Source organism: Gorilla gorilla, chromosome 14 (genome assembly GCF_029281585.2).
Source record: "Gorilla gorilla gorilla isolate KB3781 chromosome 14, NHGRI_mGorGor1-v2.1_pri, whole genome shotgun sequence".
In the NCBI taxonomy this organism is placed as follows: domain Eukaryota; kingdom Metazoa; phylum Chordata; class Mammalia; order Primates; family Hominidae; genus Gorilla; species Gorilla gorilla.
Genome location: NC_073238.2, coordinates 35,715,989 through 35,733,680, shown reverse-complemented (window position 1 = coordinate 35,733,680; position 17,692 = coordinate 35,715,989). Strand labels below are relative to the sequence as shown.

Below are 17,692 nucleotides of genomic sequence, written 5' to 3'. Positions count from 1 at the left end.
AAGTTCTAGGTGACCTCTTCTTCCAATAAAAGACTGTTTCATCTGCAGCGAGCATCTGTTATTTAGTGTAGCCACTGATATGTGTGGCTCTGTGTCCCCACCCAAATTTCACAGTGTGAAAATGGACTAATATAGCTACCTTCATCAATTATCTCAGCTAGATCTTCTGAATAACTTGCTGCAGCTTTTACATAAAAACTTGCTGCTTCGTCCTGTACTTTCGTGTTATGGAGATGGCTTATTTCCTTAAACCTCATAAATCAACTTCTGCTAGCTTAAGACTTTTCTCCTGCAGCTTTCTCATCTCTCTCAGCCTTCACAAAATTAAAGAGAGTTAGGACTTTGCTCTCAGTTAGGCTTTGGCTTAAGGGAATGTTTGTGGCTGGTTTGATTCTCTGTCTAGAAAACTCAAACTTTTTTTGTATCAGCCTCGTTGCACTTTCTTATTCATCTATTCACTGGAGTAGTACTTTTTTTAAAATTAATTTTTTTATTATACTTTAAGTTCTAGGGTATATGTACACAACGTGGGCCAAAGTTAGTGCCACTCCACTGGAGTAGTACTTTTAATTTTCTTCAAGAACTTTTCCTTGGCATTCACAACTTGGCTAACTTTGGCCCAAGAGGCCTAGCGTTTATCCTGTCTTGGTTTTTAACATGTCTTTCTCACTAAGCTTAGTCATTTCTAGCTGTTGATCTAAAGTGACAGGTGTGTGACTCTTCCTTTCACCTGAACACTTAGAGGCCATTGTAGGATTATTAATTGGCTTGATTGCAGTGTTGTTGTGTCTCCGGAAATAGGGAGGCCCAAGGAGACGGAGAGAGATAGAGGAATGTCTGGTCAGTGGAGTGGTAGAAACACCACATTTATTAAGTTTTCCATCGTATATGGATGCAGTTGGTGGTACTCCAAAACAATTACAATAGTAACGTCACAGATCACTGATCACAGAGCACCAGAGCAGATATTATGATAATGAAAAAGGTTGAAATACTGTGAGAATTAACCAAAATGTGACACGGAGACACAAAGTGAGCACAAAGTGTTGGAAAAATAGCACAGATAGACTTGCTTAATGCAGGGTTGCCACAACCTTCGATTTGTAAAAAACATTATGTCTGCAAAGCACAATAAATCAAAGCACCTTATGAGATGTGCCTATATGTATTTTCAGCAAGAATATCACAGAAGTAATGCTGTGTCATTATAACATTTTGGGGACCATTAATGTTGATCAACACCCAAGGTAGTGTGTGCTATGTTTCTCCATTCTATAAAGGTACAGTTTTTCTTTGTAATTAATATTCTATTAGACCACTACATCACACGGATTCCTTTTTGAGGAAGGACTTGTTGCTCAGTTTTGGTCAGTGCAGTCAGCAGATAGCTTCCAGCACTTTCTGCATGACTCATATCACCCAAGGTCACACCCTTCCTGGTGCAGCTTGCACACAATGCCTGAGTGAGATGGGGTGGGACTGCCCACTTCAGAGCTCCCTGCCGGTTGCTGAAGCTAGGCCTACATTGCAGTGAGATTGCTCCCTTAGCCCAATTATACCTCTTCCCCCTTCCTTTCACATATGCTGGTCCCTAGTAAATACATTGCACCCCAAACTCTGTCTTAGCATCTGATTCCAGAGAACCCAACCTGAGTCATTTCTTACTGGGAGACATTTTGAAATGTCTGTGAATAATCTGTTTGTTATTACTTTCACTTACTCCTTTTAGCATCTATTGAGAATTCTTGCTTGAAACAGTTATTACTGTCCTTGTTGCCAAATGGTGGTTTTCTAATTCCATGATTTCTTCTACATTTACTAGTTAGAATTCTACTGTATGGAAGAGATTATCCTTCTCCCATTTACTTATTTATTGATTCACTCACATATATCAGCATGCACCGGCAAATTCTATTTTGTGAATTATAATCTAACATTTATTTTATTGTTCAATTTGTCCCAGATTTGGCCAGTAGGAGCCGTTTCCGTCTTGTTTCTGTATGCTTTGATGTGTCCTTATTGTTTTTTTAGTACTTCCTTTCTTTCTGGCAATATATTTCAGCATTGTTTGATACTTTTCCTGCCCCTGGAATTGGTCATTTCAACAGGGACCAAGAATGAATATAAAAAATGGAAACATTCAAGCATTAGAAGAAAATATGGGTGGATGATCTTAAGGCAATGAGGAAAGCCTCTAACATCTCAGAATCACCAAGCCCAATAGAAAAAACAAACAAACAAAAAAATAAGCAGATGTTTCACAGGAAAAAAAAAAATGAAAATGACACATAAGCATAAGAAAAGATACTGACCCTCACTTATAAGATAAATACGAGGTAAAATTATCCTGCCATACCAAAAGATTGAAAACTTCATCGAGTAGACTGCAGAGAAACAGTCAGTTTCATTCATTGCTGGTAGAAGTATAAAATGGTACAACCCGTATAAAAGGGTTTTTGCAAAAAGCTAAAGACATGGTGGACAGATTTACTTTTGGTTCAGTAATCCCACTGTTAGGAATCTACACTGAAGATAAACTTCCACAAATAAACAACACATGCACAAGGTTATTTATTGCAACATTGTAGTAGCAAAGGATTGGAGACAACACAGATGCCCATCAATAGAAGGCTGATTGTATAACTGGAATATCCGCACAATGGAATATTGTGCAATGCTTTTTTAAAAAAAAAGGATGTCTCTGTGTGCTAATGGGTAGTGATTTCTAGAATTTGTAGGACATTTCACAAGACATCTGGCCTGATCTTTTCAAAAAGTCATCATCATATGGATTTAGGGAAGATGATGGTAATAGTACATTATTTTTGAGTCACTCCAAATCACTGCATAAAAACAGAACATGAACAGTATCTGTAGCAAAACTAGTTTGCTAGAGAATGACAGTGAGCTTCAGACAACCAAACTGACTGCAGAGATACAAATTAAACTCTAATATGAACATTAAATGTTTATTTTCTTGTGGACCCAAGACTAAGACTAAATGAGGAATAATGTCTGTAATGGATACCATATGCTTTAACAATTTTGATTCAGCACAACTACTAGAGAATGGAGAGAGAATATATGAAAAAATTATTCAAACTTTTAAGTAATCATATTACTGGCAGTGTTATTGGTGTCATTATCTTGAGATTATTGGGTAAGCAATATGGGATATTCTAATTCTTCATCCCTTGTGTCCTTGAGAACCAGAATTCTCAATGGAAAAAGGAGATACAAATGTGAGATAGAAGATGTTAAGTAAAAACCCTGTAGACTTTAATTTTAATTGGAAATATCAGTATCAACTTATCAGGTATTTAATCTTCCTTTTAAAATGGTGTGCACGCACACACACAGACACACACACACACACACACACACACACACACATAGGAAAGGAAAACAAACCCTGTTGATTACCAAACTAGTCATTTATGTAGAAAATCCCAAAGAAACTGCAAACAAGCTACTAGAACCGAAAAGTGAATTTAGCCAGCATACAAGGTCAATAAAAAAACTAAAACATATTTCTAAATAGTATTCTATAGCAATGAGTAATTAAAATTGGAATTTTTAGAAATGCTGTTTATAATAGCATCAAAAACATGAAATATTTTAGGGATAAGTCTAATAAAATATGTGCAAGATTCTGTGTGATAGAGAAAATCTAAAATGGAGAGCTACGCCATGGTCATGGGCTGTAAGACAATATTTCAAAGACATTAGTTCTCCCCAAGTTGATCTGTAAGTTCAGCCAGTCAAAATCCAGGCATCAGCCAGCACTGGATCTGCCAGAACAAACAAACAAAAAACAAAACCAGGCAGATTTTTGTTTGTGAATTCCCGCCCCCCACCCCCACCAGATGGAGTCTTGCTCTGTCGCCCAGGCTGGAGTGCAGTGGAGTGATCTCGGCTCACTGCAAGCTCCGCCTTCTGGGTTCACGCCATTCTCCTACCTCACCCTCCTGAGTAGCTGGGACTACAGGCACCCGCCACAACGCCCGGCTAATTTTTTGTATTTTTAGTAGAGACGGAGTTTTACTGTGTTAGCCAGGATGGTCTTGATCTCCTGACCTCATGATCCGCCCGCCTCAGCCTCCCAAAGTGCTGGGATTACAGGCATGAGCCACCATGCCTGGCCTTGTTTGAGTCTTTTTTTAAGGAAATCAATAAGATGAGTTTAAAATTTACATGGGCCAGACACAATGGCATGCAAACTGTCTAGCTACTTAGGAGGCCTATAGTCCTAGCTACTTGGGAGGCTGAGACAGACAGACTGCTTGAGCCCAGGAGTTTGAGACAAGCCTGGGCAATACAGCAAAATCCTGTCTCTAAAAAAGGTAAAAATAAGTAAATATTTATATGGAAATGCAAACCTAAAATAGCCAAAATACTTTTGAAAAATAATAAGTTGGAGGACCCATACTATCTGATTTCAAGATTTACTGAAAGCTATATGTAATCAAGACTGTAGTATCTGAGTAAGAATGAACATATAGATCAGTGGAACAAAATAGAGTTCAGAAATAAACCCTTACACATATAGTCAGTTGATTCCCATAAGAAAATTCCAAGTTAATTTAATGAAGAACAAATAGTTATTTCAACTAACACTGTAAGAACTATTCACCATTCATATGTAAAAAAAATTAACCTCAACCTTTACCTGTACCATATACAAAGTATCAGCTTCTTAAAATGGATTACATGAGGGGGCATGGTGGGTCACACCTGTAATCCCAGCAGTTTGGGAGGCCATGGTAGGCGTATCAGTTGAGGTCAGGAGTTCAAGACAAGCCTGGCCAACATGGTGAAACCCTATCTTTATTAAAAATACAAAAAAGTTGGCCAGGAGAGATGGCTCATGCCTGTAATCCCAGCACTTTGGGAGGCCGAGGCAGGTGGATCACGAGGTCAGGAGATCCAGACCACCTTGGCTAACATGGTGAAACCCCATCTCTACTAAAAAACACAAAAAAAATTAGTCAGGCATGGTGGTGGGCGCCTGTAGTCCCAGCTACTCGGGAGGCTGAGGCAGCAGAATGGTGTGAACCCAGGAGGCAGAGCTTGTAGTGAGCCGAGATCACGCCACTGCACACCAGCCTGGGCTACAGAGCGAGACTCCGTCTCAAAAAAAAAAAAAAAAAAAATGAGTGGGACACTGTGGTGCATGCCTTTAGTCCCAGCTACTTGGGAGGCTGAGGCAGGAAAATGGCTTGAACCAGGAAGCGGAGATTTTAGTGAGCTGAAATCGCACCACTGCACTCCAGCCTGGGTGACAGAGCGAGATTCTGTCTCAAAAATAATAAAATAAAATATGAAATAAAATGAGAGCAAGACTCTGTCTCAAAAATAATAAAAAATATGAAATGATATAAAATGAAAATGAAATATATTACAGACCTGAATATAAAACCTATAAAACTTCCAGAAGAAAACATATGAGAAACTGTGACTTTCATAGGTTGGCAAAGATTTCCCAGGCATGAATGATAAAAGAAAAAAATTGATAAATTAAATTAAGACTTCATCAAAATTAAGAGTTTGTGCTCTTCAAAAGACACTGTTAAAAATATAAAGAGGCAAGTTATGGCCTAGGAGAAAATATTGGCACACACATATCAAGATTTGTATCCAGAATATATGAAGAACTCATGACTCAATAAGCAATACAGCTAAAAGAGGGGCACCATTGAACATATAACTTCACGAATAAGGGATAGTGATTGTTAATAAACACATGAAAAGATGTTGTAGTTATTAGAAAAACACAAAAGTAAAATGAAGATACCACTGCATATTTTTTAGAACAGCTAAATTTTAAAAGCTGTCAATTCTAAGTATTGGTGAGGATGTGGAGCAACTATAACTCTGATCCATTGTAAGTGGAAGTGCCAAACACTTTGTGCCAAATACAGCCACTTTGAAAACAGTTTGGCCGTTACTGGTAAAATTAAGCACATATTTAACATTAGACCCAGCAATCTCATTTTTAGATATTTACTAAAGTAATGAAAATTGATATTGTTTGGCTGTGTCCCCATCCATATCTCATCTTCAGTTGTACTCCTGTAATTTCCCCTGTGTTGTGGGAGGGACCCAGTGGGAGATAATTTGAATCATGGGGGTGGTTTCCCCCATACTGTTCTCGTGGTAGTGAATGAGTCTCGAGAGATCTGATGGTTTTATCAGGGGTTTCTGCTTTTGCATCCTCATTTTCTCTTGCCTCCACTGTGTAAAAAGTGCCTTTTTGCCTCCAGCCATAATTCTGAGGCCTCCCCAGCCATGTGGAACTGTAAGTCCAATTAAACCTCTTTTTCTTCCTAGTCTTGGGTATGTCTTTATCACCAGCGTGAAAATGGACTAATACAAAAATATTATGTCCACCCAAAGGCTTGGTGAATACACGAGTAATCATAATAGACAAAAAGGTGAAATCACTCAGATGTCTATGAACTGATTAATGGATAAAGCTGTCGTACCTCCATATAACAGAATGCTATTCAGCAGTAAAAGGACAAGCAGGGACTTCCAGTTCTGAGACAAGATGAAATAGAGACTTCTTCCTTTTCTTAGTAAGTACAGCTAAAATCCCTGGAAAATGTACAGAAAACAAACCTGAGGAGACTCTGAAAGGTAGCAAGAAGAAGCCAGATCAGCTAGGGACCTTGCGACCTGAGGAATAACATGGTGGTGTGTTCCCTAGATTTTTTTTTTCTTCATATGTGTGCTAGAGAAGCTGTCAACCTGGAAACACCAATGAATACAGACCAAAACAAACCCTAGAAAAGACCAGTTTTATTAGTCAAGCCAGGAAAGGGACAACCTAGTAAGACAGAAAACTTGTAGACAATAACTGCCCTACTCTAGCCGAAAACAATAGACAAACTGTGCTCTATCCCCCACTCTCACCAGCAAAGACTGAATATTGAGCTTAAGACCTCTCCTGCTTGCCCAGCTGTAACAAGACCCCCCTCCTGTGTCTCTTCCCCAATATTCCTGCTGGGATAGTATCAGAAAAGGTGAAGCCCTAGTCAGGAGCCTAGATTTTCATTCCCACTGGGCAGTAATGATGTGTCCCTTCCATCCCCCCACCCCAAACAGTAACAAGTTCCCTCTCATGATGTCAATGGAGGCTATCTGAGAAGCACTAAGGAGGCACCTCTACCCTTCCCAGCCAAGATATGTGTGCAGAAGCCTAGCAGGGAGCTGGGACTTGGACTCCCACCTGATGGCAACAAGGTGGTGCTCCCACATCTCTCACTGCACAGAGTCAGACGAGGCCTGCAAAAACAAATTTAAATAAGATCTAGAGTCTCAGCATAATACTAAAACATTTCGGGATACAATTGAAAACCATCCATCCTACCAAGAACCAGGAAAACTAAATGAGAAAAGAGAATAGATACTAAAACCAAAAAGACACAGATGTTGGAATTACTTGACAAGGACTTTAATGCAGCTATCTTTAAAATGATTCAATTTGCTATTGAATCATGAAAAAATAGAATTCTCAACAAAGAAATAGAAGATGTAAAGAACCAGATGGAGATTTTTAAACTGAAAATACAATAGCCAAAATTTTAAAAAGTCAACTGAACAGCAGAATGGAGAGGGCAGAGAAAAAAAGTGAAGTGAATGAACTTGAAGATAAAACATTAGAAATTACCCAATCTGAACAAAAGAGAGAAAATATACTGAAAAATAAAAATGAACAAATTATCAGGGACTTGTGGGACTATTTTTAAAAGTTCAATATTTGTACCATCAGAGTCCCAGGGGAGAAGAAAGACAATATGGTTGAAAAGGTATTCAAAGAAATGATAGCTTAAAATTTTCGAACTTGGCGAAGGACATATTCAGGAAGAACTTAAGAAGTTCAGCAAACTCTGAACAGGAAAATCCCAAAGAAATCCACTCCAACATACATTATAACCAAATTTCTGACCGCTAAATATAAAATCTTGAAAACAGTGAGGACACTTTACCTATAGGGGAAAAACAGAATAACAGCAGATTTGTCATCAGAAACCGTGGAATTTAGAAGGAAGTAGTACATATTTAAAGTACTGAATGAAAAGAACTGTCAACCCAGAATTCTATATCCAGCATATAACTGGCCCATCAAGGTTGAAAGTTGACAGTTGTACATTCAGATAGCACATCCTCACATTATAAGAATTCAAAGCAAAAACAGGATAAAGGAAATAATAGAGGTTCTTTCTCACATGCTTCTCACTTGTTAAGAGGGCAAAAAAAATTTTTCCCAGTGACAGTTTTTCCCTCCCTCAAGATGTATCCATTTGCAAGAACTGGATCCCATAGCCATAGTAGATACAAGTATACTGATAAAGTGAGTATCTGACATTTTGAGGCTCAATAAGTGGGAGACAGGCAAGAAAAGGGGGCAATGAAGTGAAGAATAGGACATAGCCAGCCCTCATGTTCACAAAGAACCATAAATTAATGTTGTCTCTAAATGAGGTTAGTGTCATTGGCAAGATTGAAAAATGACATTTCTTACATAAAAAAAAGTATAAACATTTAGTGTGCCTAATAATTTTTGTTGTTGTTGGTTTTTTTTGTTGTTGTTTTGTTCTTTTGTTTTGTTTTGTTTTGTTTTTGAGGCAGAGTGTCACTCTTTCACCCAGGCTGGAGTGCAGTGGTGTGATCTTGGCTCACTGCAACCTCCGCCTCCCAGGTTCAAGCGATTCTCCTGCCTCATCCTCCTGAGTAGCTGGGACTACAGGCGCACGCCACCATGCCCAGCTAATTTTTTGTATTTTTAGTAGAGATGGGGTTTCACCATCTTGGCCAGGCTGGTCTTGAACTCCTGACCTCGTGATCCACCTGCCTCAGCCTCCCGAAGTGCTGAGATTACGGGCATGAGCCACACGCCCAGCCCTAATAGTTTTTATAAGCTTGGTTTTGTCATCAAAAGAATTTTTAAAAAGCATACTTTGGGCTTGGGTGCGGTGGCTCACGCCTATAATCCCAGCACTTCAGGAGTCCAAGGCAGGTGGATCACGAGGTCAGGAGATCAAGACCATTCTGGCCAACATGGTGAAACCCCATCTCTACTAAAAATACAAAAATTAGCCAGGCGTGGTGGCGTGCACCTGTAATCCCAGCTACTCGGGAGGTTGAGGCAGGAGAATTGCTTGAACTTGGAGGGTGGAGCTTTCAGTGAGCTGAGATTGCGCCGCTTCACTCCAGCCTGGGTGACAGAACAAAACTGTCTCAAAAACAAAACAAAACAAAAAAGAAAAAAATATTTTGGGATCCCCATAAAAAGGAATAGCCTTGTCTCACTGAGAGAGGTTCTGCAGATTGCTGTTCCCAGCCATGTCTTTGTCTCTGTAGTTAGAGGTGCCATTAGCAAATATTGAGAGTTTGTTCCATGCCATACACTGTTTCAGATGCTGGTGAAAAAGTCATGTCCTCTACCTCCAGGAAAAAAACCTAGGAGGAACTATGAACTGTAAACCAGTAATTACAAGTGTCAGGGGTGTTATGAAAGGGAAAGTATAAAGTGTTGTGGGAATATATACCGAGATTTATTTAACCCATTCTGTGGTCAGGAAAGTCCTCTGTGAAGAAGTGATTCTAGCCATTGTCGGTTTTGGCTTTTTTTTTTTTTTTTTTTTTTTTTTTTGAAACAGAGTCTAGTTCTGTTGTCCAGGCTGGAGTGCAGTGGTGCAATCTTGGCTCACTGCAACCTCTGCCCCCTAGGTTCAAGTGATTCTCCTGCCTCAGCCTCCCGAGTATGTGAGACTATAGGTGCATGCCACCACGCCTGGCTAATTTTTGCATTTTTTAGTGCAGACGGGGTTTCACCATGTTGGTCAGGCTGGTCTCGAATTCCTGACCTCAAGTGATCCGCCCATCTCAGCCTCCCAAAGTGCTGAGATTACAGGCGTGAGCCACCGTGCCCGGCCTAGCTTTGTTTTTATATGAAGCAGTTTTATTGTTCCCTGAATATCTTAGTGAGAAGCTGAAAGAGACAACCACTGGAAACTGTTAGCTAGGTGTTATTTTAAATTCAGATTTTCTACTTGGAGGAGGGTGATAACACAGTATATTATCAAGTTTTCGTCCTTACTAGTAGTCTGAACAGACTTTTAGTTCAAATCCCATCTATACTACATATACTAGCTCTGTGACCTTAGGAAGGTCATTTAATTATTTTGAGCCTTAGTTTACTTATCTGTAAAATGGAGCTAATGATAACTTGCAGGGTTGTAACTATTCTAAGACATGATTCCACACTTCAAGGAGCATTTATTCCAGTAAGGTGAGACAGACATATTGACAAGTAATTGAAAAAAGAAAAAGAAAAAAAAGAAAAATGAGATGGTGTGGTAAAGATGGAAGAGTGATCAGTGGTGATATAAAGGAGTGATCTACTCTGGCTAAAGAGGGACTCAAGAAGACTTTACAGAGGAGCTAGTATTCAAAACGGGCCTTGAAGGGTGAATAGACAAGGTACATGGCACATATGAAACAGCTTGATGCATTTGGGAAACCACAATTTGTTAGAATAATTAGACCAGAAATATGGGCAAATGACAGAAGAAACTAGAGAGGGCCTGGCGCGGTGGCTCATGCCTGTAATTCCAACACTTTGGGAGGCTGAGGTGGGCGGAGTCACTTGAAGTCAGGAGTTCGAGACCAGCCTGGCCAACATGGTGAAAACCCATCTCTACTAAAAATACAAAAATTAGCCAGGCGTGGTGGCACTCACCTGTAATCCCAGCTACTCGGGAAGCTGAGGCAGGAGAATCACTTGAACCTGGGAGGTGGAGGTTGCAGTGAGCCAAGATTGTGCCACTGCACTCCAGGCTGGGCGACAGAGCTAGACCCTGTCTCAAAAAAAAAAAAAAGAAAAAAAGGAAGAAACCAGAGAGGTAGACAGATTGTAGATTACAGAGGGCTTGTAGTGTTTGCTACCCTGAAGATTTTGGACTTCATTCTGAAAGTGACTCACAGGTATTGAAGAGTATTCATCAGATTTGCTAGTAGTGGTGGTGTGTTACACTGACTGCAGGAAGATGCCTTAAGCTGTTGCATTTGAGGAACACAGTGGGGAGGGACTGAAGAATAGGTGACATATTATAAAGAGACTTAGATAGTAGAACCAACAGGACTCGAGGCCATTGAATTATCCAGGAAGAAAGAGTAAATAGCAGTTCGCAGGGTTTCAGGCTTGGTAGACTGAAGTGGTTGTTGGCTTTATTCATCACAATAGTAATACAAGGTGGAAGAAAACATAAGAGAGGTAGACACTGAATTACCTTTTCTGTGCGTAGTCTGACTTCTTCAGTATTTGATTATTCAGAGGAAAAAAACACTAAAAATTAGCAGGGTAAGTTCCTCTACTTTTTTCTTTAGAAAAATACATTTGTCTTGAGTATAGATTCACAAAGAGGTTGATAAGAGTACATCACAGACTAACAAATAAGTTATGGGGGTCATAGAGGCCAGTTCTGTTCATTCTGCAGATATCATTAAGGAAACAGCTAAAGAAAACATTGCAGCCATGTTGATACACTTAAAATTAATAAAGTTCTGAAAACATTTAGTGTGACTGTAGCGTTAATGATAAAGAATTTGGATTTCAGTATTTTAATGGTTTTGGAGTTTTTTAAGTGCAATTTTGACTTTGCATTAGTGTCTACAATTTATAACTAAAGTTTATTTTTTTGAAAATGGTATTAAGATGAATTTTCAACCTGAAATAAAACTTACATACAAAATGTTTAAAGTATATTTATTCACTATTTTTTCTTCTATTCTAGTTACTATTTTTGGAAATGAAGAAAATGGTAAGGCACTTTTAGTTTCAATTTAAGTTAAATGCTTAATGATATTTTAATTGGAACATACTTTTTATTTAGTGATGAATGCATGTGTTTTTGTTTTTTAGAAATAAAATCCCTATCTTTACATTTTAAGTAATTAAAAGGATATCTAGTAATGGCGTTATTTCCAGACCAAGACATTTCATGTATTCTCATTTTGTGTTATTTATGTAAATTAAAGTAGACATTATTTTGTACAACACCTAGTACTCAAACTTCTTTGTGTATTTATATAAATATTTGTCTCATATGTTCTTCAAAACTTTTTATTTAGATTTTTTTAATATGAGTTCTAGCTAGGTTGAGGAGACAATTCTGCTTTCATGATGTCTAAATTTCATTGATGGTTCTCGTTTAGGCATTTGTTAAAATCGCAATTTACAATGCACAGATATTTAAGAAAATAACCAGACTGTAAATTTGTAAATTGCATTACCAGTTTAAGGAAGCTAAAGTTTTTATAACAACTAAGTAAAAAAGATAGTGCCTAGAGGGAAAAATCATTTCTCAAAACTTCACTGGGATAAAAGCAAATTTCATAAGTCTGTTGAGATTAAATTTAAACAAAATTTAATTGGGCATACAAAACTCCAGAGGATTTCTAAAATACTTGAACAGTTAGAAATTATTAATAAATAGTAATTCCTCTTACTGGAGACAATTAGGCATTAAGTATGTAAATCTTAAATTACGTTTAAATTTAATTTGTCAGTAACAGAATAAACGCAGACTCAATCTTGGTTGGCTTATTTTCTTTCTTTAAATCAAAAATGTTTCCTGTATGTTGGAAGCACAGATATAGAAAGCAAAGAATTTCAGAAGTTCTTATAAAAGAACTTTTAACTTATATCATTATCTCTTGGGGCTATTTTTACCGTGTCTCTCAAAGAGTCTTTTTTTTTTTTTTTTTTTTTGAGACAGAGTCTCGCTCTATCGCCCAGGCTGGAGTGCAGTGGCGCAATCTCAGCTCACTGCAAGCTCCGCCTCCCAGGTTCACGCCATTCTTCTGCCTCAGCCTCCTGAGTAGCTAGGACTACAGGCACCCGCCACCATGCCTGGCTAATTTTTTGTATTTTTTTAGTAGGGACGGGGTTTTACTGTGTTAGTCAGGATGGTCTCGATCTCCTGACCTCGTGATTCGCCTGCGTCTGCCTCCCAAGGTGCTGGGATTATAGGCGTGAGCCACGTTGCCTGGCCAAAGAGTCTTTCAATACAGTCTTTTGTTGTTGTTAGCTTGTTTGTTTTTAAATTCAGTTATGGGTGATTTTTGAACTTTTGAACACAGAGTTTGGTATATAGGTTTCAGGTTTTTCTTTCAACTTTGATTTAATTTTCTCAGTTAACTATGATTTTACTTCCTGTATTACTTGTAACCAATGGTTTAATAGCATGTATATGTAACCAGAAGTTTGCCTATTGATAATCACATTAATTTGAATTTAGTGAAAAGCATTGTTTTCTGTTACTCTTTACTCATTATAAGTTAATGATAACATCTTTTAAGTACTTACCATATTCTAGGTCTTGTGTTAAGAGCTTTATTTTATCTATTTTTTAACAATATATTTTTAAGCAAAACCATTTTCTTTTGTTTTCATGAAGAAAGGAAATATTCTAAAATTATATTAAATGTTTTTAAAACTATGAAGAGTATATTGTTTTTACATTTAAAGTATCTCAAAGTTACCATCTATCTCAAAGTTATATGATAGTGTATAGATGAGGAACAACAAGCCTGATTTAATATGGGGTCTAGGCAAAAATATTTATAAAGGAAGTAAGCAAAGTGAAGATAACATTGCATGGTTGTTAAATGGTCTCAGTGTTATCATAGCAGTAGGAAACTAAGTTCTTGCACACTTTTCCAAAGGAAAAACAAATGAAGCAATTATATATAATATATAAAATATACATATAGTAAATATATTTTTTCTTTTTCTTTTTTTTTTGAGATGGAGTCTCGCTCTGTCGCTCAGGCTAGAGTGCAGTGGCACGATCTCGGCTCACTGCAACATTTGCCTCCCAGGTTTAGGCGATCCTCCCACCTCAGCCTACCAAGTAGCTGAGATTACAAGTGTGCACCACTACGCCCAGCTAATTTTTTGTATTGGTAGAGATGGAGTTCTACCATGTTGGCCAGGCTGGTCTTGAACTCCTGACCTCAAGTGATCCGCCCGCCCCAGCCTCCCAAAGTGCTGGGAATACAGGCGCGAGCCACTGCACCTGGCCAAAGCAATGATACTGAGTCCATTGGGTACACCATGGGGTTCAATCTGAAGGGAACTGACAGGATAGAGAAAGCGGATTTTGAGAAACCAGTTTTTAATGTGTATGACAATCAATGTTAGTGGAAACAAGAAGAGCACATTTGAAAATAGAAGAAAGTTAGGGTTACGATTTTATCTTGGCATCAGATATTGGCTTAGAAGTGGAATATGACCATTAAGATGATGGTTTAAAACATGGAGGAAACTATAATTTTAGCTAGGACATAGTGAAAAGAACCTTGGATTTTTGTCAAACAGATATGAGTTTGAATTCTGGCTTCATCATTTAATAGCTAAGTGACATTGGGCAAAGTATTAAATTCTCTGAGCCTCACTGTTTACATCTGTAAACTGGAATGATACCTTAGAAGACTTACTGTGAGGGTTAGAAATAAGGCATAGATTATATGCCTTCTAGTTGGCTTTCAGTACATAGGAATGGTCATTTGAGTACCTATAGTCAAATATGGTGACTGAGTAGTCCCAGGGTTTTACTAGGATGCACTGGTCATGAGGTTGGAATTATTTCTTAGGAATTCCACAGCCAAGAGGGAAAAGAAACTATGAGCAACATATTTTACATCAACCACTGAGATGGATTGGAAGCAAGGAGACCAATTGGCTTTTGCAGCAATCCAAAGAACGTAGGCAACAATTTATGAACTATGCACTGGCAGTGAAAATAATGATAATTATTGAAATTATTGAAAAATAACGAAAATAATAATAATGAGTTCACTTGGTGAGAAATTTTAGGAGCTAGAATTAGTAGTATTTGTACTGATAAGCTGTGAGATACAAGGAGTCATTTCAGGCCTGGATTTCTGCATTGGTCAACTGCGTGACTGGAGTTTCTGTTCTCTGAGATCTGGCATGAACCCAATACAATTTCAGAAGAAAAGGTTGGGTTGCAACAGGGTTGTCAAATTATTATTATTATTTTATTTGAAAAGTACAAGCAATTTTTAAACCAAAAACATAAAGGAAAATAAACCTCAGTCCAAAGGAAGGACAGTACTTCAAACTGAATACATGTTAGCTTTTACAAAAGCTTCCTTAAATTGTTCTTGGTCTTTCTTTTCTTTTTTTTTTTTTCAGCGCAGACCAGTGAACACTTTATCACTTCTTAAAATTGAGAAACACTGATAAAGGGAATGCACAAAAAGGACCAAATTTTGGAGAAAATCATTAAAATACCTGGATAAGACTAATAGTAATAATATTAATAATCAGTATTTATTGAGGATTTATTGTGTGCCAGGCATTCTTCTAAGTGTTTTGCATGTATTACCTCATCGGTATTAGGCAGCTAACTTTACTGAAATAAGTACTTTAATTGAAATCTAAGCAAATTATTTGGAGAGTGCAATATGAAGAAGTAAAGAATTCTGAAAGTAACAGAAAAGACCTTTGTGGAAGGAGTAGCATTTTATCTGAACTTTAAAAATGAGTAGAATTTCAGACTTGTCTGAATTTATTATCTTCAGTGGGTTTATGGTGCTGTATTACAAACTGAAAAAGAGTTTAAGCATCTGATAGATAGTTCTTGCTTCTTAAAGAAATCAGTACTGCTTCTTTCAAATATGTAGAATACAACAAAAATCTTTTGAAATATTTTGGAATGTTAACATTAATCTACTTGGGAAACAGTTATGTTAGATATTCAAAATGGCCAAAACTTTTTCTTGTTAGCCTGTATTGAACAGGGGAATGAAATTTAGGTCACTTTTTCTGAACGATACAGGGAATGAGTTATTCAGATGTATTCATCATTTATGGTGATGGTAACTTATTTACTTTCAGTTGACAGTTCCTTGGACGTAATGTTCATAGTAATAGATTCTGTTTTAAATAATTTTAAGTCATTTAAAATGAGCTTTTGGAGAACTTGAAATATAGTGCGTGAAAAAAGTGTTTTAGCTTAAATCTTCAGCGATTTAATACAATCAAATCTCATCTTAAATCTCATCTTATAAACCAGACTGATAATCCTTAAATATAGGAACAGAATATTTCTTCATATCTAGTAATGTTTCCTCATGCAAGTAAAGTTTATATATTTGATGTTTCAGTACACTTTAATTTAATTGTTTATTGGATTCGGCCTCCTGACCCAATTATTGTGTTTTAATGTAATGCTTTTTGCTGTTTTCACCTGGATTCAATGAACTGTTATTTGTTTTTATTTACCAGGAAAGACCGTTGTTTACCTTGTGGCTTTCCATCTGTTCTTTGTTATGTTTGTATGGTCCTATTGGATGACAATTTTCACATCTCCCGCTTCCCCCTCCAAAGAGGTAAATTTAATGTTGGTAAATTACCAAATGTTTTAACTGATTATGGAATTTTTTTCCCTTGTGTTACCTTTGTTAAAACTTTACATAATGCATGTGTTCTGTTTCCATTCATAAAACTGCTTGGTTGCTCTGTACTGTGAATGTGAGTCATCAGCCTATTCTCAGATACAGTCCACTGACACAGCATAGTAAAAGTTCAGCGGTATAGAAATGCTTACTATTTTTCTGCCATGCTATGTGTCCTTAAAGACATACTTTATATTACTGGAATAAAAAGTCTCAAGGAACAGAATTGAGTTAGGAAAGTAGAGTTTATTTTTAGAAACTCTCAACATTTATATTTTCTCAGGCATGAACAGATATGCTGCAATTAAAGAAAGTTTTGTGATGGAAACAAATTGTCTAGGCTATTGCTTGCTGCACTTTAATATGACTAGTGTTTCTTCTAATTGGAGGTTCCATTTGGAAAATAATATAGGTAAACATTTATGTGGAGTAGGTTTTATGACCAGTGTGTCTCTCTTACCTCGCCATAGCTGACTGAATTCTTCCTTCACCGAAAATTTCTTATAGCAAGGTGGTTAAGAATATATTCTCTAGAGTTAGAGTTGTCTGAGTTTGATCTTTTGCTCTAACAATTTAATCTCTCCAAGCTGCAGTTTTCTTATCAAAAAATGGAACTAACAGTTGTGCCTGTCTCTGTAGGATGTTTGTAAAGATTGTGAGATTTATTCAGTTAAAACATGCATGTATTTATATATTTATTTATTTATTGAGATGGAGTTTCGCTCTTGTCACCCAGGCTGGAGTACAATGGCACGATCTTGGCTCACTGCAACCTCCGCCTCCCAGGTTCAAGCGATTCTCCTGCCTCAGCCTCCTGAGTAGCTGGGATTACAGGCACGCATCACCATGCCCGGCTAATTTTTGTATTTTCAGTAGAGACGGGATTTCCCCATGTTGGTCAGGCTGGTCTTGAACTCCTGGCCTCGGGTGATCCACCCGCCTCAGCCTCCCAAAGTGCTGGGATTACAGGCGTGAGCCATTTACGCCCAGCCTAAGCTTTTAAAATAGTAGTGTACCTGCCACATTGTTAGGACTCAAATATTAGATGATGATGATAATGTAATCGTTTCCCTTTGTGTTAAATTTATCAAAATCATTAAAAATTATAGACCATATGTTTAAAAATAGTATCAACTTCTATTTAACTTTGCAGTGAAGAACATATATACAAAAAGTATGCATATGTGTACACACCTGT

At 37.5% G+C, this 17,692-nt stretch overlaps 1 protein-coding gene across 19 annotated transcripts in view; it reads left to right on the top strand.

Annotated features, from left to right (window-relative positions):
• The window catches only part of ZDHHC20 (zDHHC palmitoyltransferase 20), an 86,352-nt gene that overhangs the window by 20,336 nt on the left and 48,324 nt on the right, over positions 1 to 17,692 (top strand). For all 19 annotated transcript variants that reach the window (XR_010130495.1, XR_010130494.1, XR_010130493.1 and 16 more), the window contains 2 exons: positions 11,802 to 11,828; positions 16,325 to 16,428. Coding sequence is in view for 13 of the 19 variants with exons in the window: in XM_063697184.1 (XP_063553254.1) it covers positions 11,802 to 11,828; positions 16,325 to 16,428 (131 nt within the window). In the remaining 6 variants the exon portion in view is untranslated. The remainder of the gene's footprint in view (positions 1 to 11,801; positions 11,829 to 16,324; positions 16,429 to 17,692) is intronic.